The following is a 22,407-nucleotide window of genomic DNA, read 5'->3' on the forward strand; positions in this document are numbered from 1 at the left end:
TTACCATTTATGATTTAAAAATTATAGTTTTAACCATAACTAATCAAATGTTATTTGCCAAATGTTTCGTAAACAACAGGTMTAGACAAACAGTGAAATGCTTTCTTATGTGTCCTTTTCCAACAATACAGAGTTAAAGATATAAAACATAGAATTAGTGACCCGAGGAATGAATACACAGTAAATAACAATGAATGTTTTGTTGATATTTACATTGTTTGCAAACAAATGAATAAAACAAGCTCATATTTAGGGTTCTGATGGGGTACGACAGTTGATCTAAGCATGAGGCATTTATAAGTTATATTTTTCAATAGTTATTGGGTATACATCAATCATTTACAAGTCCAAAAATGAATGTACCAATCGCAGATTGGCCCTTTTAAGGTTATTGTTTTATTTGACCATATAGGGTCAGTGTCATACTGATGAACATTAAAACAATTCCAACCTGGAAATCAGTCTGATTTGAATTAATTCTGAAATGGGACTGAGAATATATCCCTTAACCCCTCYCTCTCTCTCTTTCTCTAGAATGCTATAGACTCTAGATCCTAGAATTTTGAAAATGTGTGGGAAACACATCAAATCATCCACCTCTGTTCTGACAAAAAATAAAGTGATGCAAAGGTTGCATTTTAGTACTGCAGGCTAGGGCTCTTTCACCTCTGTAAACTATAGTTGCAAGTTTTAGTGTCACAGTACAGTTTAATGCCTTTCTTGCAAACTCAAAACCCAACAATGCAGTAATTAATAACAATGTATTACTAGAAGAAAAACACGAGAAATAAGAATAGGAAATATGAAAAAAGAAAATATGGAAATATGAAACACAAAGTAAGTAATTAAGCATTCTATATACAGGAAATATTTAAAAATCAGATCCAATACCATATTTGCATGTGCAGGGATACTGGAGTGATGGAGGTAGATATGTATAGGGGTAAGGTGACAGGGATACTGGAGTGATGGAGGTAGATATGTATAGGTGTAAGGGGACTAGGCTGCAGGATATAAGATTAACAGAGTAGCATTGCATGTGAGTGGGGTGTAGACCAGTATAAAATGTATGTGCATATTATATGTGAGTGAGCAAATGATGGAGTGAGTGTTTGTGTTGGAGTGACGATGTCTGTGAGTGTGTATATATTGAAATAAAAATGCAACCAGAGGATGGCAGTAAACCTCTAAATAGTATGCTGCTGTGGCTGGATATTGGAGCAGGGCCCAGATCTTCCCTATTTCTTGTACAGTGTATATTCCATCTTGGGAATCAGGGAAATCTGGTTTAGTTTATTTTCCATTCAAACTGTAAACAGATTTGACCATATATAAGTCAATGTTTGCTTTGCCTGTTTGTTGCTTTGTCTCAGCAGTGCATAATACATATTGTTTCAGATGAGTTTGTCATGAGCTTTTGTTTTCATTGACTACACTAAAGCTTGTTGTGTTTTCTTTTTTATTGATGCAGTAGTAGTTAAGATGGGGAGAAGTCTGTCTATAATAAAGCGATGCTCTGCCTTCTCAACAACACTATCAACAGGGCAGGTCCTACAGGCCCTAGTTTTGTCGCACCTTGACTACTGTTCAGTCGAGTGGTCAGATGGCACAAAAAAGGACTTGCAATTGGCTCAGAACAGGGCAGCTTGGATGTACACAGAGAGCTAATATTAATAATATGCATGTCAATCTCTCCTGGCTGAAAGTGGAGGAGAGATTGACTTCGTCACTACTTTTATTTATGAGAGGTATTGACATGTTGAATGCACCGTGCTGTCTGTCTAAACTACTGGCACACAGCCCGGACACCCATGCATACCCCACAAGACATGCCATAATAGGTCTCTTCACAGTCCCCAAGTCCAGAACAGATTATTGGAGGCACACGGTTCTACATAGAGCCATGAATACGTGGAACTCTATTCCACCTCAAGTAACTGACACAAGCAGTAAAACTTGATTTAAAAAAAACAGATTAAAAAAATACCTTTATGGAACAGCGGGGACTGTGATGCAACACAGACATTGGCACAGACGCAGGCACACACACTCACACAAACACAATAACATACGCACTATACATACACATGGATTTAGTACTGTAGATATGTGGTYGTGGTGGAGTAGGGGCCTGAAGGCACACRGTGTGTTGTGAAATCTGTGAGTATTGTAATGTTTATAAAATTGTATAAACTGCCTTAATTTTGCTGGACCCCAGGCAGAGTAGCTGCTGCTTTGGCAGGAACTGATGGGGATCCATAATAAATACCAATACAAATACAGCCCCTACAAACATGTAATTGGGAATGTTGATTGACGGCAACAAAAAGTCTAGTGCAAACAGGAAAAAACTATTCAGGCTCAGTGCCCATGTTAAAACCTGTCGGATCAGAGAGAGACATCGTGACAGTGTAATACTGTTGACATTTGATTTGTTTCCAGTACCTCCTCCAATGAGATCCATACATTTGCAGATTGCCTCAGTAAAGAGTAAGGGAAAGTTAAAAGGGGAATATCCACTCTCTCCACCCACTCACTTTTCCTACAGTTATAACCAGGGACACTGCATTATATGGATTTATTGGACAGAAGAACCTCCAGAGGCTGTGAGCTTGTAAGTGCATTATACCTACTATTTAGATCATTGTGTGATCGTGTGATTGTGTGTGTGTGTGTGTCAGGATTTATTAGTCACCTGACCTCGAGGTGACATCTCATGGTTACGCTCAGGGTCTCTTTCTCAGAATGACCTTTAGAGTCTGTGTTTGATGGTGAATTCAGCTGAACTGTGGGTGTTTCTTTGGCACTGAGGCTGAGGAGAGAGGAAACTGCATAAACTTGAAAATATTTTGGTGTACTCTGGGACTAGGGCTGACACAATTAGAAATCCCTGATCACGCTTGTAGGCGATGTCATGGCAATGTTGGCTAGCTAAGCTCATGCGCAGAAACACATCATCGGGTCTAACGTTGTCACCCGCCGAACTGCGGGACACATGAAAATGTGTCAGTTTGTCACTTTCATGACCTGYCCTCCACAATCACCCGGCCTCAACTCAATTGAGATGGTTTGGGATGAGTTGGACCGTAGAGTGAAGTAAAAGCAGCCAACAAGTGCTCAACATATGTGGGAACTCCTTCAAAACTTTTMGAAAAGCATTCCAGGTGAAGCTGGTTGAGAGAATGCCCATTGTGCAAAGCTGTCATCAASCCAAAGGGTGGCTACTTTGACGAATCTAAAATCTATAATATATTTTGATTTGTTTAACACTTTTTMGGTTACTACATGATTCCATGTGTTATTTCATAGTTTTGATGTCTTCAGTATTATTCTACAATGTAGAAAATAGTACAAATAAATAAAAACCCTTGAATGAGTAGGTATGTCCTAACTTTTGACTGGTACTGTATATATATTCCACTTTGACATGACAGAGCATTTAGTTTTACAATTAAATAAATTTTACTCCCACTTTGTAACACAATAAAATGTGAAGAAATCCAAGGGGTATGAATACTTTTGCAAGGCACTGTACATATACTCTTTAAGTTATTCATGTGTTGTGGTCTTTTTTTCTCTGTGCTTTAAGACAGATACACTCACTGGCAAAATGCTTCTGTTGTTTCTGTGTCTGGTTTTGGGAACTCCACAAGGACAAGGTAAATTTCAAACTGCAAACTTAGGTGAAATGATGTTTGTTTTGGTACAATACAATACAATATAATACAGCATTGTTATATATGATAATGAACATGTGAATGTCCACTTTTATCATTGTATATATATGAGCATATGTATCATACTGATATCATCCATTGATATCCTTTTTGTTTTCCAGGGGTTAATGTAACGTGTGACAATGCATCGCTTTCAAAAGACCAGCATCTGACACTGTGCTGTACACTGGATTACACTGCCATACAAACTCTCAACCATGGGACAAATGACACAACATGTGTTACTGAGTGGTATGTATGGAAGTGTTCAGATATTGTAAAACGGAGTTGTACTGAAGACTGTCACATGGAAGAAACGGAAGCACCGTCACGAAAATGCTATTATACGAAAGGAATTGTTACAAAAGCTGATGAGGGTAAATACACTTTTTCCATTGGCACAAACTGTGGGACTGGTTCAGGGACAACAAGCTTTTTCAATGTTCCAGTTACTGGTGAGTACAATGCTAAAGTACAAAGCACTACATCAACTACTCCTGTGTCAATTCACTGTCCGGTAGGATATATGCTATGCTTTACCGGACAGTGACCAGTCTATATTGACTAGGGTTAAATGGGCCCTGAGTTTTTCCCGATCATYTGATATGACCAGGAAAAGCTTTAGTAATTATTAAATGTGATAATACAATATTCCTATATAAATTCAATATAGGGCTTTGTACTGTGACGTTTGTGAGTATTCAGTGTGTTCACAGCAAACTTATCTTCATTTTCTCAGTGAAAAGTGTTGACAACGGGAGAGACCAACAAGATGGGAGAGACCAACAAGCTCCTGTATGGTTAGCCCTGGTTGTTATCATCAGCGTCATCGCTGTTCTGGGCGTTCTATTGTTTCTCAAAACTTCTCGTTCTGGCAGAGGATTGATGGAACGACTCAAGAGTTCTATGACCCAGAGCAACAACAATACTAATGAGAGCCCTGAAGGTTCAAGAGAGGCACTTAACATGGTGTCTGCATAACATTCAGCGTGAGCCAGTTGGCTTGTTGGTTCTTTCGAAATGAACTCAACYTTGACCTCTGCTATGTTGCTGTATGTCAGACGCATTCTATACCAATAAGACCRGTGTGGCTCAGTTGGTAGAGCATGGCGCTTGCAACGCCAGGGTTGTGGGTTCATTCCCCACGGGGGGACCAGGATGAATATGTATGAACTTTCCAATTTGTAAGTCGCTCTGGATAAGAGCGTCTGCTAAATGACTTAAATGTAAATGTAAGACACTACTCACTTTTGCACCTAAATTAGTTTTGCACCAACATTTGTGGAATCAGTTAGTGAAATCACTAATAATCGTCTTTCACAGAAAAAAAGGGTGCTATCTAGAACCTAACAGAGTTCCCTCGTCATCCCCATAGTAGAACCCTTTGAATAACTCTGGTTCCAGGTAGAACCCTTTTCATAACATATGTTTGTTAGTAAATGGAGTTGGTTTTGGTCTCTATATACTGTACATTGATGTGTTGTAATATTCTGTAATATTCTGCTCAACTCACAAGCATTGTTTTCATAACTACTAAGCTAAGCTTGTTTTTAGTTTTAGCCCTAACTCTGACATAATATTCTGGGATTCATGTTTTTTTTTATGAATATAAAATGTTATTGATTTGTGTACAAATAAACTTTTGGAAATAACCAGTCTTCATAATGTTATTTCTCTCATATAGAGCTTGTTGTCTTGTACCGAATTATTATCACCAACAATAATGTACATTTCAGTTATCAAAGCACATACAGAGTACCTGTCAGCAGAAAATAACCACAACACTTCCTGTGAACAAGTCAGCAGAGGAAACTCTTCTCTATCCATTTATTCAGTTGTTCTTCATTTTACCCTGCCAAAAGACAGTTCACCAGTCAGTTGTGAGTGTTTTGTGTGTGTGGAAGAGTGTGTGGAGTTCTCTGATAAATGCAGCTGGTACCTTGGTGGCAGGATGGATGTTCTGTTGTGGAGATGTGTGCTGGGACTCCTCTGCACACCTGCAGTGCTCACCTGGACAGGTAAGTGAGTTTTTAGTTGACCTTAAATGGACAATAAACCTTCAGACAAAAAACAAGGAGGACCAAGGTGGCATTCTTGTCTTCATAATAACAATATGTCTAAAACCTGGGCCCCTGTCTATCTATCTCTCTCCCTGCAAGTTTCCCAGAGCCCCAGTGCCGTATCTCTGATGAAGGTCAACTCCTCGGCCGAGATCCTCTGCTCCACATCGCTACCCGACCCCACAGGCCTCTACCTCATGGGTCGATTCCACGACAACAGAGATGTGCTGTACTTGTCGATAGCTGACAGAGCAGTCGGTAAGATCACAATCCACAATGGGTTCAGAGGTCGGGTCACAGTAGAGCCAGACCAGGACCAGGAGGTCAAGCGGTGCTGTGAGTTCACACTGAGGCTGTCCCAGCTTGGGGTGGAGGACACAGACAGTTACTACTGCAGCTGGAGGTACTACGATACCAAAAAGAAAGTGCTGGTACAGCGGCACAGTAATGGCACCATCATCATTGTCAGAGGTACAAATATTTATTTTTTTATTAAAGAAGAAGAAGAAATGTTATTCATCAGGGTTAGAGTGAATTCCATTTTTCATTCAGATTGTCTTTCTCTTCCTGGATTAACAAAGAATTGGTATCCAATCATTATTCTAGAATTGTCTGTTACACACTTTTTTATGATGCGGTGTGAAAATATCAATCGCTGCAATTTCAACGACATACCACAACTGATGTAAGTGGTTTTAATGTGGCTAGTACTAGCTATGATCATGATTAGTGCACAAGATGTTAGGTATTGTGTTCCAATATGTGCAATATGGACTCACCATATTCCTTTGAATTTCTTTTGAATGAGTTTTCCCTGAGCAGTTGACCAAGCCAGGAAAAACTCTGGGTCAGAGTCAAAGGGCAATAAGGCCCAGAGTTTTTCAAGAAGACATGAAGCTGAACCACTTCTTCTAATTCCCTCTCCCCTCCATACAGAGAGAGATCCAGAGAAGGGCTGTGGCGGCGGTCAGACCATCATGGAACTCATCTTGATTGTGCTGAGTTGGACGGCCTTCATCGTCATCTTATTCCTCTTAATTGGAGCTCTGGTGTGGCGATGCACACGGGTAAGCCAATGTTTCCCTTATATTTGCCACTGCAAAAACATTCAAATAGTAATTATAATCATTTTCGGAATGGTAAAACGTTTTCAGTGTAACATTAAACATATTGGAGCAATATATTTTTTTTTATAAGATTATCTTTGAGAACTAACAATCACCATTCTCAGGGAGAATCTGAAATTCCAAAAATGTCATGGGCTGGGTTCAGAAAGCATAAGAACAAGGCATAGGCCAAGGCTAAATGTGTAGAATTGCAGGAAATTATCTTTAAAACTGAAAATTCTCTCAGTCCCATGACAAAATGTGTAGAATTGCAGGAAATTAGCTTTAAAACAGCAACATTTTGTCTCTGTGGCCAAGAGGAGGGCCTATAAAACTGTGCCTTTGGCCATGCCCACTTAATATGAATTTAAACATCTCTATGTTTTCCTACAGACCAAAAAGCACTACACACCAGCCAGGGACAATAGAAGACACCACCATCACCACCACCAGCATGTGTGTCCACAGCACAGGCCTACTGCTGACCCACAGTTCATCCACCCCAGCAGCTCTCCAGACCATGTCGACTTTAAAGGGATACTGTAACATTGAAGGGAATGTTATTCTGCAATTGCGGTAATAATTTACCTTTAGAGTGTCTACATAGTTAGGTCTACTGTCTGTTCTCACAAATGGAATGTTCTTTAATTACTATTTTTGGCTAGATTTCAGATATATTTTCAGACGTCTGTCTGAGCAATCCATTATTTGCGTTTATTTGCCAAGTTGGTAGTTGTGCATTTCTGTTCATTGCATCTTACAGAAACATCAGTGCAATTAAATAGTGTGCAATTCTGTGCATTTGTAGGCTACTGTTCTCATGAGCTCTTTCTCACGAAATGTCTGTTTTTCTCTTCTTTTGTGTCTCCACTTCCGATTGTTATGGGAATTGTCTATGTTAACAGAAAGACTCTTTCTATGTGACTCAGTGATACTAACAGCAACGTACCATACCACATCCTGCAGTTTGATGTCTGACAAGCTTTCAGATCATATATCGGCTGCCTAATGTGTGAACAGGTCAATTGTTTTGTTTTTTGCACATCCAGCAGATTTAAAAGTGTTTTCGACAATGTTGAGCTAATCTGTTTGATTATCCTGCTCTTCATCTGACATGTCCTAATGTTACCAAGCTGAATATAAATTCCACGCAAGTCAGAGATATAAAATAGACATGTGTCAGTCAAGTCAACACATGCCCATTTAAAGAGATATTGCTGCATGACTTTGTATTTATGGATTCCCTGGTCTCCCTGACAGACAGCGGCGAGCCCCAGCTGTTTAGTTGATTTATATATATATTTTGGGGGGGTTGCGTGTTATTTTCGCATAATACGGGTCACAAATCAGTTTGCAAACAATGTAAAAAAATAAAAATAAAGCTGCATACAGACATGGTCTCTTTTTGCTTTCTTGAGTAAGGCAGCTTCAAAATGCAGGTGTTTCAGCCTAGCTCGGTGATTTCTGTGGTGGTGGAGCAGCCAGCGGAAAATATGGAGCATAGAGGTTGGTAATGTTCTTTAGTTGCACCGTGATTGGCTCAGTGTTCTGTCACTCATGGGGACACTCCATCACTGCAAAATCTACGGGGAGAGTTCAAAAATTCAAGCCCCTTGGGTGCTGCCATAGATTTACATTAGAAGTGCCCAACCAAGCAGGCTCAAGGTCATTGGCACAGATAGAATAATGTCAAATCACATTATATCTACCATAGCTTTGATTGTCGTCAATCTATTGGCAAATCCTTCTCAATCCTTGTCATATGAAGATAAATTAATGATAAAACGTATCGGTGCTCATCGGCCATAAACATTACACAACAAGTTGGAAGTCGCAAATTCAACAATGAGTGGTTTGAAAAGAATCAGTGGCTAACTGGAAGCTTCGCGAAGCAATCACCAGCCTGCTATTTAGTGGAGAGGGTGTGTGGTCCAGGTCCAGGTTTAAGGGTCTCTTTTCCAAGCTTAAAAGGATAAACATTCACTCGTAACACACCATGGGCCAGGAAAGGTTGAATACATTGAGCATGCTGTCAATCCAGCATGACTTCTGATGCGTTCAAAACAACTGGGAACTCTGAAAAAAAATCTCAGACTGGGAAAATACTTTTTGAACGGTCATCCAACTCAGAATTCCAAGTCGGAAACTTGGGCCTCTTTCTAGACCTCCGACCTGAAGATCACTAACGTCATGAATGAACATWGTTTTTTTTGGGAGTTCCCAGTTGTCTTGAAAGCACCATAAATCCTGAGAATGCCAGACTTTGATGACAAAATTTTCCCACAAGAAGGACCACCGTGCCACCTTCCTGTTCAAATGAGCACAGCACAACAAGGTGAGTCCAAAAGGGTATTGTATGCTGCTGCATAAATGATGTAATATGTCAGGYAGATATGTATACTGTAGCTAAGAAAGTAATACTAAGTGTATGTTGGTAGTAAGCTCTTAGTAGCCCATGTGCGTCACCCTAATAATCTGGTCCCTTTCCCACTCATAACTTAGCCTACTTTTCTGACTTGGTGGTGCACATGTAGCCTATAGCCTGTTTTAGAGAAATGTCATCATTAAATATTGTAAGAGCTTTCCTTGTCTGCTTATATGCCCCCTTATTTATCCTACGGTTCTGACTTGGTGTACAGGGACAATACTGTAAGAATGGACCATGTTCTGAATTCTGTTGCTGTACATTTGAAAAATGCTGAACAAATTCATATTGACTTTGTCCATTTTAGCTCGCTCATTAATATCTTAATCGGAATTACGGATTTATTTTATCTGCACATCGTTCCCTTATGCCATAGTTTGTACATTTCAATTGTCAGTAGAAACCACATTTGTTTAAACAAGTCAGCCATATCAGCTATGTTTTTTTTAGAAAGGCAGTAAATTATGCTGAATGAACTGTTTCGCTGCCAGACAAGGCTCCGCTGATAGCCAGGTGTAACGGTGGTAAGGATTCKCTCCATGGTGCTGAAAAGAAACCTCTGATATTGGGACATCTTTATGTAGGCCCTAACAGTTTGTGGGTACCGTTTGTCACCCTTATAGTGCAGTTGATATATTGTTTAGTGTTGGGTTGAGTAGTGGCTTTGCTGACATGAATCTAAAAAATATATGTGTTGTTTGCCCCACCAAGATMTACARGCTAACATTTCCACTGCTAACAGATATTGTAGAGTTTATGAGAATTTGGCACTCTACAGGGGAATTTCAWGAGGCAATATCTAGGGCTCGTCAATGTCTAATCTTAGAATACATTATGGTGTCTGAAAGAGAGGACATAGTAATTCATTTAAACTGTGTTTTACACAGAGTCTTCYAAATAAAACATGGTGCAGAAGCTATTGAATTTATTTGATGTAGAAACCCAACAGAAAACACAGTGACGTTCATTCAAGGGCACCAGAAATTCAAAATCAAGGTCTTGTTATGCAACTGTGTGTGTGTACCCTGGGYAGACAAATCCTGATAAACCCAAGACATTGACCCACTATTACCTTGGGTTTAGAGATTATTATCTCTATAATGCCATTTGTCAAGGTGCAGTTAGTTTTTACCCGGAACTATGTATGCAGCTGTATTTTCAYGACGAGACACTTTGGACGGAACACATGATACACGGTTAGTTTTTGACATATGATTTACATTTGTTTCAAGTCTTCCACTATTGTTTTAATTGTGTAATCTATAATGAGTGCCACATTTTTTAGAATAGCTAGCTAACTTAGTTTGTCTAATAATTAACTCTAAAGCTTATAAACCTAACCAGTTGAGCGAGGTAGCTAGCTAATCCTGTTGAATTAATTTGTCAACAAACGCACCCACGGTCATCTGCAGCACTGTGGCTAGCACACTCACGTAGCTACTACACTGTGGATGGTTAACTATCTAGTAGGGGAACAATTGTACTTTTAATGAATGACTGTGCGTTTATTTAGTTACTAACGCTAGCTAGCTACCTATTTGCAATGTACCAGCTAGCTGATTAATTGTGTTTTCATTATTGTGTGACAACTGGAGAGCACATACCGCCGGAAGAGATGAAGTGATTGATAATCCCGCACGTAATCCATTCCTGTCCTAGTGCCTTGTCTCGTCTGCATTTAACGTTATGACCAAAACTCAGTCTGGACCAAACTACAAGCTAGTCTCGCTAGCCGCCTACCAAAGAGACATTTCCCGGACGATTGATGATTTGTGAAGATGAGCACTCATAAAGCTGCGTTGTGCAAGGTCCAGATTTTAAAGTTATTTCTGACTTCGGCAAGGTGCGTGAGGATCACACGATTCTATGGTAAGAAGGGGGYCAAACAATGGACATTGCTCTCCAAGTGCATGCAGTAATTCACCCTGCCTAGAGTAAAACGACACGTCTACAGGTCTGGACAGATTAGTGATTTAGTAACAGTTATTTATATGTCTGACACTAGCCTATTTACCAATTACCATTACTAATTACCATGTAGTGACATAGAATGAGTTAGCTACTTTACATGGGTTGTCATTGCTCATTCTGYCATGTGTCTATACAGGTGTGTGTGGACTTTCCACCTCCACACCTGCCTCCAGCCCCAAGGTGTGCATAGTTGGAGGTGGCCCAGCTGGCTTCTACACTGCACAACACCTAGTCAAGGTGAGTGATGTCTCAGTGCTACTGTCCCCAAGATTAGAACCATCGGGTAGATGCTTCCCTTAGCCACAAATCTTGGATCAGAGCWTTCTTTCCCAAAATCCTGTTCCAATTTATTGCCCTTCTCCCCGAAGTGTAAACTAGGGAGTCCATTCCATGAGGGGAAGTTAACAAGTGCAGACCTGGCCAAGATAAAGCAAAGCAGTGCGACAAAAAACAACACAGAGTTACACGTGGGWTAAACAAAAGTACAGTCAATAGCACAATAGAAAAATCTATATACAGTGTGTGCAAATGGCGTAAGGAGGTAAGGCAATAAATAGGCCATAGTAGCGAAGTAATTACAATTTAGCAAATTAACACTGGAGTGATAGATGTGCAGATGATGATGTGCAAGTAGGAATACTGGTGTGCAAAAAAAGTTAATTAAAACAATATGGGGATGAGGTAGGGAGTTGGATGGGCTATTTACAGATGGGCTGTGTACAGCTGCAGCGATCAGGAAGCTGCTCAGATAGCTGATGCTTAAATTAGTGACGGAGATATGAGTCTCCAACTTCAGCGATTTTTGCAATTCGTTCCAGTCATTGGCAGCAGAGAACTGGAAGGAAAGGCGGCCAAAGTAGGTGTTGGCTTTGGGGATGACCAGTGAGATATACCTGCTGGAGCGCATGCTACGGGTGGGTGTTGTTATGGTGACCAGTGAGCTGAGATAAGGCGGAGCTTTACCTAGCAAAGTCTTATAGATGACCTGGAGCCAGTGGGTCTGGCGACGAATATGCAGCGAGGGCCAGCCGACGAGAGCATACAGGTCGCAGTGGTGGGTGGTATATGGGGCTTTGGTGACAAAACGGATGGCACTGTGATCCAGTTTGCTGAGTAGAGTGTTGGAGGCTATTTTGTAAATGACATCGTCGAGGATCGGTAGGATAATCAGTTTTACGAGGGTATGTTTGGCAGCATGAGTGAAGGATGCTTTGTTGCGAAATAGGAAGCTGATTCTAGATTTAATTTTGGATAGMAGATGCTTAATGAGTTTGGAAGGAGAGTTTACAGTCTAACCAGACACCTAGGTAGTTGTCCACATATTCTAAGTCAGAACCGTCCAGAGTAGGGATGCTAGTCGTGCGGGCAGTGATTAGTTGAAAAGCATGCATTTAGTTTTACTAGCATTTAAAAGCAGTTGGAGGCCACGGAAGGAGTGTTGTATGGCATTGAAGCTCGTTTGGAGGTTTGTTAACACAGTGTCCAAAGAAGGGCCAGAAGTATACAGAATGGTGTCGTCTGCGTAGAGGTGGATCAGAGAATCACCAGCCGCAAGAGCGACATCATTGATGTATACAGAGAAAAGAGTCGGCCCGAGAATTTAACCCTGTGGCACGCCCATAGAGACCGCCAGAGGACAACAGGCCCTTCGATTTGACACACTGAACTCTATCTGAGAAGTAGTTGGTGAACCAGGCGAGGCAGTCATTTGAGAAACCAAGGCTGTTGAGTCTGCCGATAAGAATACGGTGATTGACAGAGTCGAAAGTCTTGGCCATGTCGATAAAGACCGCTCCACCAGTCTCTTATACACATCTAGATGTGTATAAGAGACAGGTTCTTAGTTATACATTTTTTGAAAGGGGCATGCTTATTTAAGATGGTGAGGAAATTACTTTTAAAGCACAACCAGGCATCCTCTACTGACGGAATGAGGTCAATATCCTTCCAGGATATCCGGGCCCGTTCAATTAGAAAGGCCTGCTCGCAGAAGTGTTTTAGGGAGTGTTTGTGTCAAACGACCGCGGACCCATAACGGATGCAGGTAAGGAGGCAGTGATCTCTGAGATCCTTATTGAAAACAGCAGAGGTGTATTTGGAGGGCAAGTTGGCCAGGATAATATCTATGAGGGTGCCCATGTTTACGGATTTAGGGTTGTACCAGGTGGGTTCCTTGATAATTTGTGTGAGATGGAGGGCATCTAGCTTAGATTGTAGGACGGCCGGGATGTTAAGCATATCCCAGTTTAGGTCACCTAACAGAACAAACTCTGCAACTAGATGGGGGGCAATCATTTCACATATGGTGCACTGCTGGGTGCTGAGGGGGGTCTATAACAGAACTCAAGTCCTTTTGTTTAGCTGACCTAGAATTCCTTACAATCAAATGCCGACCGCATTATCTACCAAGAGAATTCTCCTCGATTATCATAACAGTCGTGTATATCCCCCCCCAAGCAGACACCTCGACGGCCATGAAAGAACTTCATTGGACTCTATGTAAACTGTAAACCACATATCCCGAGGCAGCATTTATTGTAGCTGGGGATTTTAACAAGGCTAATCGTTAAACAAGGCTCCCTAAATATTGTCAGCATATCGAATGCGTGACCGGGGCTGGCATAACTTCCGCAACCCATACAAAGCCCTCCCTCGCCCTCCTTTCGGCAAATCTGACCACGACTTTTGTTGCTCCCAGCCTATAGACAGAAACTAAAACAGGAAACGCCTGTGCTCTGGTCTGTTCACCGCTGGTCCGACCAATCTGATTTCACGCTTRAAGATTGCTTCGATCACATGGACTGGGATATGTTCCGGATAGCATCGAACAACAACATTGATGTATACSCTGATTCGGTGAGCGAGTTTATTAGCAAGTGCATCGGTGATGTTGTACCCACGGCGACTATTAAAACCTTCCCCAACCAGAAACCGTGGATTGATGGCAGCATTCGCGCAAAACTGAAAGCGCGAACCACCGCTTTTAATCAGGGCAAGGCGACCGGAAACATGACCGAATACAAACAGTGTAGCTATTCCCTCCGCAAGGCAATCTAACAAGCTAAGCGTCAGTATAGAGACAAAGTAGAGTCGCAATTCAACGGCTCAGACACGAGAGGTATGTGGTAGGGTCTACAGTCAATCACTGTGGGCTAACCTTAACCACACTGCTAATCTTATGCCTAACTTTAAATTAAGATCAWAAAGCAAATTTTTATGTTATGATATTGCCCATTATGACTTTGTGGCTGTGGTAACTAGTGGCAACTCTTTACTAGAGTAGTTTCACTGTCGGTTTCAGATAATGGTTTGCACTTCTCAGAAGACCCCTGAACTGTAAAATACGGGTAAATCCATTTGAATTCATTCACTTATTTTTTTTGTCAACTTTTTAAAAACTTTTTTAACATCAATTATCTAAAAAAGCATCAACTAAAAAAAATTGCATACGTTGTAGCTTAGAACCTACTTTACATCGTTTTAGGTTTTTGTGTTGTGCCCACCATCAGTTGAGACACAACATGCTCTTGAATACCGGGTGGGTGTCATTTCAATCATAGAAATAGAATGTACCTATCCCTTCAGACCACTGCAATTTACCTGGTAAATAAACATTTAATTGAAATGTTAAGTTCTAATTACGACCACAAAGATGGCTGCCGGTCCACCTATCGTCGAATGTCAACTTAAATGGTCATGTCTATTCTATTATCCATATTCCTATGATTTCATTAGGTTTGCTATGGAGGATTGACAGTATAATTTAGCATCGACGATATTTAGCATCACAATGCAGTGATTTACCATTTTCTTTTCAGGACAACCAGGGCTACAAGTAGAACACAAACCAATTTGACATAAACAGTTGCATTCATGAGTTTTATGGCAAATATCAATAATAAAAAAGAAGTCAGCCAAAGCAAAAAGCTGATTTAAATGTAATTTATGAATGCTGTAAGTACAGAAAACTACAGAAACGGTTTGCTCACTGGGAAATGAATATCCAACTAGTCAGTGACAACTGTGTAGAGTTTGTGACAGCAGCTTTGAGCTTATTACAGTATTCTAGACACTGTCCTGAGATTGTCTATCTTACCTTTCAATAACTTTTGTGTAGCTTGTGAGCACCGCTCTAGTTCAGCCCCCGTTAATCACACAGTTGTTATCTACGGCTGCAGAAGAAATAGACATATCCAATGGTATAATGCAGAAGTCTGTAGCTTAGACACACAATGTGTTTTAAGAGGTTAGAAGTCCAAAACGTGCTTGCGTTACGGTGGGACTTATTGGGTTAAAACAACAGATATTCCCATTGAAGTCAACATTCTCTGATACAGTATGTGGACCTCCAACCATCTTTGTGGTACCATTAGAAAGTTGAAATTTCTATTTTATTCCCATTTTAATGCAAAAACAGATGACGTAAAATAGGGTATACATCTGCGAGTATGAAAACAATCTTGAGTCGAGGCGTTTTTAGATAATTGACGTTTAAGGTTAAAAAAATATATATACTATTTGACTAAATGTTTTTTTCACGAAAGTATACAATAGTTTGACAGCCCTGTTTGTAAGCTTTTAAATGATAGCAATCTCAACTGTTTATCTTTTCCAGTGATGAAGACATGAATGTCTCATGGTATGGTAGGGTAAGCAAAATAAGTCAACTTTGAGCACCTTTTATCTCTTGAATGTTCTAGCATTCAGGTTTTAAAAGTAGCTTTCTGAGCACTTCTACAATGGGCATATATATATATATATGGAAGGTTTCGTTCATATCAAAGTGATGCTGTCAAAAAGTGATTGAATTCAAATGGATTTACCCATACTTGGTGATATTAAGAGATCATCTGAGAAATTGTATGTGCACAATTGCCTAATTTGCCTGGGACATATTTTTACAGGCAGCTACCGAGCCTGCTTGTAAACCAGGAAATTACGTCATCAATTGCTTATTACTCTATCAATAGCTCTCATTTGTATTGTGGTGCATACAGTATATAGCGACTGGGTGCTACTTGTATATTTCCCATGTGTAAAGATAGCATTATTTGTGGTCCACGGTTGTTAAATGGCATGAATACATTTCCTGCACTTGCACACAAAGCCCTTATTTTAAAATAAAAGCCTACCAAGTCTGACTACCCGACAGTGTTGCTGTAGCAATACTGCCGGGTCAAATATAGCCCTGCATACGTCAATAGAGTCAAACTAAAGTAGTACGCAGGCCTGGGCAACGCCAATCCTCAGGGGCCTGATTGGTGTCACACTTTTGCCCCAGCCAACACATCTGACTCCAATAATCAACTAGTCATGATCTTCAGTTAAAAACGCAATTAGTTTAAATCAGGTGTGTTTGCTGGGGATGGGGAAAAAGTGTGACACCAATCAGGCCCCCGAGGACACGAGTTGCCCAGGCCTGAGTCCGTGTCAACATATGTTTGGTTCATACTGGCATGTTTTTAAATGTAAGCAAGACTTTATTGTGTGTCTGTAAAAGACTCGGACAGATGTTCAGGTGGACATCTATGAGCGTCTACCCGTCCCCTTCGGCCTGGTCAGATTTGGGGTGGCCCCCGACCATCCAGAGGTCAAGGTCAGTATTGATTGATTAAATGATAGCCAGACAGAAGCAGACAAAATTATATAATTATATAATTTATTGAATCATGGCATCTCTCTTTCTCTCTCCTCCCTCTTCTCCTCTCTCTCTCTTTTTATCTTGTTGTCTTGTCAGAACGTCATCAACACCTTCACCCAAACGGCCCAGCATGCCAGGTGTAGTTTCCATGGCAATGTGAGAGTGGGGAAGGACGTCACTGTGGAGGAGCTTCAAGAAGCCTACCACGCTGTGGTTCTGGTGAGACTACACCCCAAAGAGATCTACACCCCTGAATCACTGTGTGTGTGTGTGTTGGTTTTGTGTCTTTAAGTGTGAGTATTTATGTGTGTGTGTTTATCCGTAGAGCTATGGAGCGGAGGGGAACAGGACTATGGGTGTACCAGGGGAAGACTTGGCTGGGGTGTACTCTGCCAAAGACTTTGTCGGCTGGTACAATGGGCTGCCTAGAAACAGAGAGGTATGTTGTCCTAACTATTTACAAATGTGTTAGGAGAAAGTACTGAGCTTTTAAATCACAGGCTTCGACACACATTTCAGTGATATACAGTGCCTTCGGAAAGTATTTAGACCCCTTGACTTTTTCCAAATTATTCCACATCCTTATTCTAAAATGTAATAAATATTTTATTCCCCATGTCAATCTACACACAACAACCCATAATGACAAAGCAAAAACAGGTTTAGACATTTTTGCTAATTTATAAAAAACGTAAATATCACATTTACGTAAGTATTCAGACACTTTACTCAGTAACTTGTTGAAGCACCTTTGGCAGTGATCACAGCATTGAGTCTTCTTGGGTAGAAGCTACAATCTTGGCCACCTGTATTTGTGGAGTTTCTCCCATTCTTCTCTGCAGATCCTCTCAAGCTTTGTCAGGTTGTATGGGGAGCTTTGCTGCACAGCTATTTTCAGGTCTCTCCAGAGATGTTCGATCGGCTTCAAGRCCGGGCTCTGGCTGGGCCACTCAAGGACATTCAGAGACTTGTCCCGAAGCCATTCCTGCATTGTATTGGCTGTGTGCTTAGGGTCGTTGTCCTGTTGGAAGGTGAATTTTTCCCCCCAGTCTGAGGTCCTGAGTGCTGTGGAGCAAGTTTTCATCAAGTAGCCCTCTGTACTTTGCTCTGTTCATCTTTCCCTCGATCCTGACTAGTCTCCCAGTCCCTGCAGCTGAAAAATATCCCCACAGCATGATGCTGCCACCACCATGCTTCACCGTAGGGATGGTACCAGGTTTCCTCCAGACGTGACGCTTGGCATTCAGGCCAAAGAGTTCAATCTTGGTTTCATCAGACCAGAAAATCTTGTTTCTCATGGTCTGAGAGGRTTTAGGTGCCTTTTGGCAAACTCCAAGTGGGCTGTCATGTGCCTTTTACTGACAGGTGTGTGCCTTTCCAAACCATGTCCAATCAATTGAATTTACCACAGGTGTACTCCAATCAAGTTGTAGAAACATCTCAAGGATGATCAATGGAAACAGAATGCACCTGAGCTCAATTTRGAGTCTCATGGCAAATGGTTTGAATAATTATGTAAATAAGGTATTTCTGTTTCTAAAAACCAGTTTTTGCTTTGTCATTATGGGGTATTGTGTGTGGATTGCTGAGGGAAAAGTTTTATTTAATACATTTTAGAATACGGCTGTAGCGTAACAAAATGTGGGGAAAGTCGAGGGGTCTGAATACTTTCCGAATGCACTGTACKTAAATCTGTCTATCTCGGTCCCTCTCCATCTCTCTTTATCCATCCTACTAGCTTAGGCCGGATCTGAGCTGTGAGACGGCTGTAATTCTGGGGCAGGGTAACGTGGCACTGGATGTTGCGAGGATGCTGCTATCTCCTGTAGATATTCTGAAGGTAAGATATGCTTGCCTGACGACTCATCCTGAATTTAAGTCCGCTGCTCTATTGCTCCATACATTGTCTGAAACTGCCATCCTAGAAGTTGTTTGTGTTGACCTCAAAATGAGGGCCGTTGTACAAAACTAATTAAACGGCAAATGGGTTATCTCTAACAAATCTAACCAATCACAATATCAAAGTTGATAACATCATCATGTAGGCCAGCTCTGGGCCAACCCATTGGTTTCTGGAACCAATCGGAATGCTCAGAATGTGTTTGCATGCTAGAGATCGTAATGGAGGAAAGCAAATCCGGACTCATTGTGGAGAAGACACGCTAGTTTGGCCAGAGCGATGTGGATGGGTAGTCAGGCTAGAGATATGCTGCCATGCATCTGCCCAAATACATTCTATATCTGATCTCTCTCTGTCAAAGCCTGAATCCTACCATTGTGTATAAATTGTTAAAGCACACAGAAAGAAAACAATCCATATCTGCATATCTCTGGATTAGAGGTCGACTGATTACGATTTTTCAACGCCGATACCGATTTTTGGAGGCCCAAAAAAAGCCGATACCGATTAATCGGTCGATTTTATTTATTTATTTATTTTTTAGGGTCGTATATATATATATATATATATATATATATATATATATATATATATATATATATATATAATAATGACAATTACAATAATACTGAATGAACACTTATTTTAACTTAATATAATACATCAATAAAATCAATTTAGTCTCAAAAAAATAATGAAACATGTTCAATTTGGTTTAAATAATGAAAAAACAAAGTGTTGGAGAAGAAAGTAAAAGTGCAATATTATGTGCCATGTAAAAAAGCTAACGTTTCAGTTCCTTGCTCAGAACATGAGAACATACGAAAGCTGGTTCCTTTTAACATGAGTCTTCAATATTCCCAGTTAAGAAGTTTTAGGTTGTAGTTATTATAGGAATTATAGGACTATTTCTCTCTATGCCATTTGTATTTCATATACCTTTTGACTATTGGATGTTCTTATAGGCACTATAGTATTGCCAGCCTAATCTCGGGAGTTGATAGGCTTGAAGTCATAAACAGCGCTGTGCTTCCAAGTATTGCGAAGAGCTGCTGGCAAACGCAGGAAAGTGCTATTTGAATGAATGCTTACGAGCCTGCTGCTGCCTACCACCGCTCAGTCAGACTGCTCTATCAAATATCAAATCATAGACTTAATTATAATATAATAACACACAGAAATACGAGCTTTAGGTCATTAATATGGTCAAATCCGTAAACTATCATTTCGAAAACAAATTGTTTATTCTGTCGGTGAAATACGGAATCGTTACGTATTTTATCTAACGGGTGGCATCCCTAAGTCTAAATATTGCTGTTACATTGCACAACCTTCAATGTTATGTCATAATTATGTAAAATTCTGGCAGATTAATTATGGTCTTTGTTAGGAAGAAATGGTCTTCACACAGTTCACGAGCCAGGCGGCCCAAACTGCTGCATATACCCTGACTCAGCTTGCACAGAACGCAAGGGAAGTGACACAATTTCCCTAGTTAAAAGAGATTCATGTTAGCAGGCAATATTAACTAAATATGCAGGTTTAAAAATATATACTTGTGTATTGATTTTAAAGAAAGGCATCGATGTTTATGGTTAGTTACACAATGGTGCAACGACACTGTTTTTTTTGCGCTTGTTAAATCATCACCCGTTTGGCGAAGTAGGCTGTGATTCAATGATAAATTAACAGGCATCGCATTGATTATATGCAACGCAGGACAAGCTAGATAAACTAGTAATATCATCAACCATGTGTAGTTAACTAGTGATTATGTTAAGATTGATTGTTTTTATAAGATAAGTTTAATGCTAGCTAGCAACTTACCTTGGCTCCTTGCTGCACTCGCGTAACAGGTAGTCAGCCTGCCACGCAGTCTCCTCGTGGAGTGCAATGTAATCGGCCATAATCGGTGTCCAAAAATGCAGATTACCGATTGTTATGAAAACTTGAAATCGGCCCTAATTAATTGGCCATTCCGATTAATCGGTCAACCTCTACTCTGGATATATAATTATTGCTAAGTGTCAGGTGTCTCCATGTAACCCCTTCTCTGTCTCATTCCTGTGTAGAAGACTGATATCACCCAGCATGCACTAGATGCCCTGGCAGAGAGCAGTGTCCGCAGGGTGCTCATTGTGGGGCGCAGGGGACCCCTACAGGTGGCCTGCACTATTAAGGTGAGGCTCTGACCCCTAACACTTAACCCCTGACCACTACGGGTGGGCTGCAGAACACAGGGAGCACACGGGTTGATGCAAGTTCATGTCTCACATTTGATGATTCACATTTGATGTGAAATATGAGGGCAATATTTGTATTTCAGAACATTTTGATGATGGACAAAAACGTATCTTATACTTTGAGGTAAATAGCTTTGGATCCTCATATCAAAATGTTCTGAAATACAAATATTGCCCTCATATTTCTGAAGTACTGTAAGTTCATAAAGCACACAGCTCATCACATTATACATTGTATGTATTTTTATTGTCCAAACATTAAATTATGAAGTCATATTTATGAGGGTTTAAAAGTTCCAAGTGCAATTGTTTTGTTCTGTAAATCAGGGAGTATGTATTACTTCATAGTACTTCTGTTGGTTTTGCATAGTGTGATTTCTAGATTGTGGGACAGTTTCCATTCACAACATACATGTGACGGTTTGCCATGTGAGTATACGTGCCAAAGGTTGAGCCTTTTATCTGCCTAAACATGCCCACATCTTTATAAATGAACTTTCCCTCAGGTCAGGGTAATGATTTATATATAACATAGGTGACTGATGGGAGGGGGGGGGGGCGTTGTGTTGGAACCACCGTGCCTCCAACTTGGCAATACCCTATCGTTCTAACATAAAATGCATTTATTAATGTCTACATTTAGGTTTTTCCCCACATTTATTCGATTAAAGAAACATTTATGCATACTGTTAAAATGATATGTGAGCAAAACATTTAAGAACATGAAACATTACTCCTGTCTAACTTTTTCTACTTATAATTTGTTCTACTTCTTTGACGAACACTTAAGACAACTAAGTTACAAGAAGTTAAGAGTTGCGTTCATAACCATCACCTGTGCTTGTATGTAGTTAAATCAATGATTGTTTTTGCAAACACTCGTGGGTATTTATTTTTTTGTTGTGTCTAGGAGCTGAGAGAGATGGTGAACCTGCCTGGACCAGACCAGAGATGGAGGCGTCTGAGTTTGAGGGCTAGCAGAAACTCTTAAATGTGAGACACGGCTGTTTAGTTCCTCTTAAGGTTTCTCTCATTAAGATCTTCTGCTATTGACTTTTATCCTTGTCCTTAGTAATGTGATGTCACACACTGCCCTTCACAGGCCTCAACAGCATCTGTATACCCTTCCCCTCCCTAAGGATGTACTATCTATCTATCTGACAAGGAACATGCTCCAAACTCCCCCCTCTCAATCATGTCTGAACTCTGCAGACCACAGCAGTATATGTCTGCTCTACCATAACCCAGATTGTCAGTGGTTACAGAATCAGATTAACATCATTTGTAATTTCCCTTGTCTTTAAACCAGCATCTCTCTCTCTTCTCTGCTTCCCAATTCAACCTG

General features: G+C 40.5%; 2 protein-coding genes and 1 long non-coding RNA gene across 5 annotated transcripts in view; 2 read left to right on the plus strand and 1 right to left on the minus strand.

Moving 5' to 3' along the window:
* The first annotated feature begins 2,446 nt into the window (after positions 1-2,446).
* On the plus strand, positions 2,447-8,275 carry LOC111967843 (uncharacterized). 2 transcript variants are annotated; one of them, XM_023993252.2, is made up of 7 exons: positions 2,447-2,614; positions 3,590-3,659; positions 3,839-4,171; positions 4,456-5,734; positions 5,876-6,247; positions 6,713-6,843; positions 7,276-8,275. In XM_023993252.2, exons 4-7 carry the CDS (start codon positions 5,440-5,442, stop codon positions 7,426-7,428), a joined length of 951 nt encoding a protein of 316 aa, XP_023849020.2. In that variant the 5' UTR covers positions 2,447-2,614; positions 3,590-3,659; positions 3,839-4,171; positions 4,456-5,439; the 3' UTR covers positions 7,429-8,275. The 2 variants fall into 2 exon arrangements, with proteins under 2 accessions (XP_023849020.2, XP_070301011.1); XM_070444910.1 differs by lacking the exons at positions 2,447-2,614; positions 3,590-3,659; positions 3,839-4,171 and having other exon boundaries at positions 5,494-5,734; positions 5,876-6,034.
* On the minus strand, positions 6,783-10,998 carry LOC111967844 (uncharacterized). Its single transcript, XR_002877799.2, has 3 exons — positions 10,912-10,998; positions 7,295-7,422; positions 6,783-6,872 (listed from the first exon to the last, which is right to left on the minus strand). It is a non-coding gene; the product is annotated as an uncharacterized lncRNA (long non-coding RNA).
* fdxr (ferredoxin reductase) overlaps positions 10,512-22,407 on the plus strand; it is a 25,534-nt gene continuing 13,638 nt past the window's right edge. The window contains exons 1-7 of one of the 2 annotated variants that reach the window (XM_023993248.2): positions 10,512-11,176; positions 11,415-11,515; positions 16,779-16,874; positions 17,016-17,138; positions 17,245-17,358; positions 18,658-18,759; positions 20,892-20,999. In XM_023993248.2, the coding sequence (XP_023849016.1) occupies positions 11,086-11,176; positions 11,415-11,515; positions 16,779-16,874; positions 17,016-17,138; positions 17,245-17,358; positions 18,658-18,759; positions 20,892-20,999 (735 nt within the window). In that variant the 5' untranslated portion in view covers positions 10,512-11,085. The remainder of the gene's footprint in view (positions 11,177-11,414; positions 11,516-16,778; positions 16,875-17,015; positions 17,139-17,244; positions 17,359-18,657; positions 18,760-20,891; positions 21,000-22,407) is intronic. The other variant, XM_023993250.2, reaches the window with a different exon arrangement.

Source organism: Salvelinus sp. IW2-2015, linkage group LG8, assembly GCF_002910315.2.
Source record: "Salvelinus sp. IW2-2015 linkage group LG8, ASM291031v2, whole genome shotgun sequence".
NCBI lineage: Eukaryota > Metazoa > Chordata > Actinopteri > Salmoniformes > Salmonidae > Salvelinus > Salvelinus sp. IW2-2015.

What these genes read in the sequence shown, in the direction of transcription:
- LOC111967843 (XM_023993252.2), top strand. Translation starts at nt 5,440, where the DNA reads ATGTACATTTCAGTTATCAAAGCACATACAGAGTACCTGTCAGCAGAA. An exon ending in TGCAGTGCTCACCTGGACAG is followed by an intron (nt 5,735 to 5,875) that starts GTAAGTGAGTTT and finishes TCTCCCTGCAAG; the next exon opens with TTTCCCAGAGCCCCAGTGCC. An exon ending in TGGTGTGGCGATGCACACGG is followed by an intron (nt 6,844 to 7,275) that starts GTAAGCCAATGT and finishes GTTTTCCTACAG; the next exon opens with ACCAAAAAGCACTACACACC.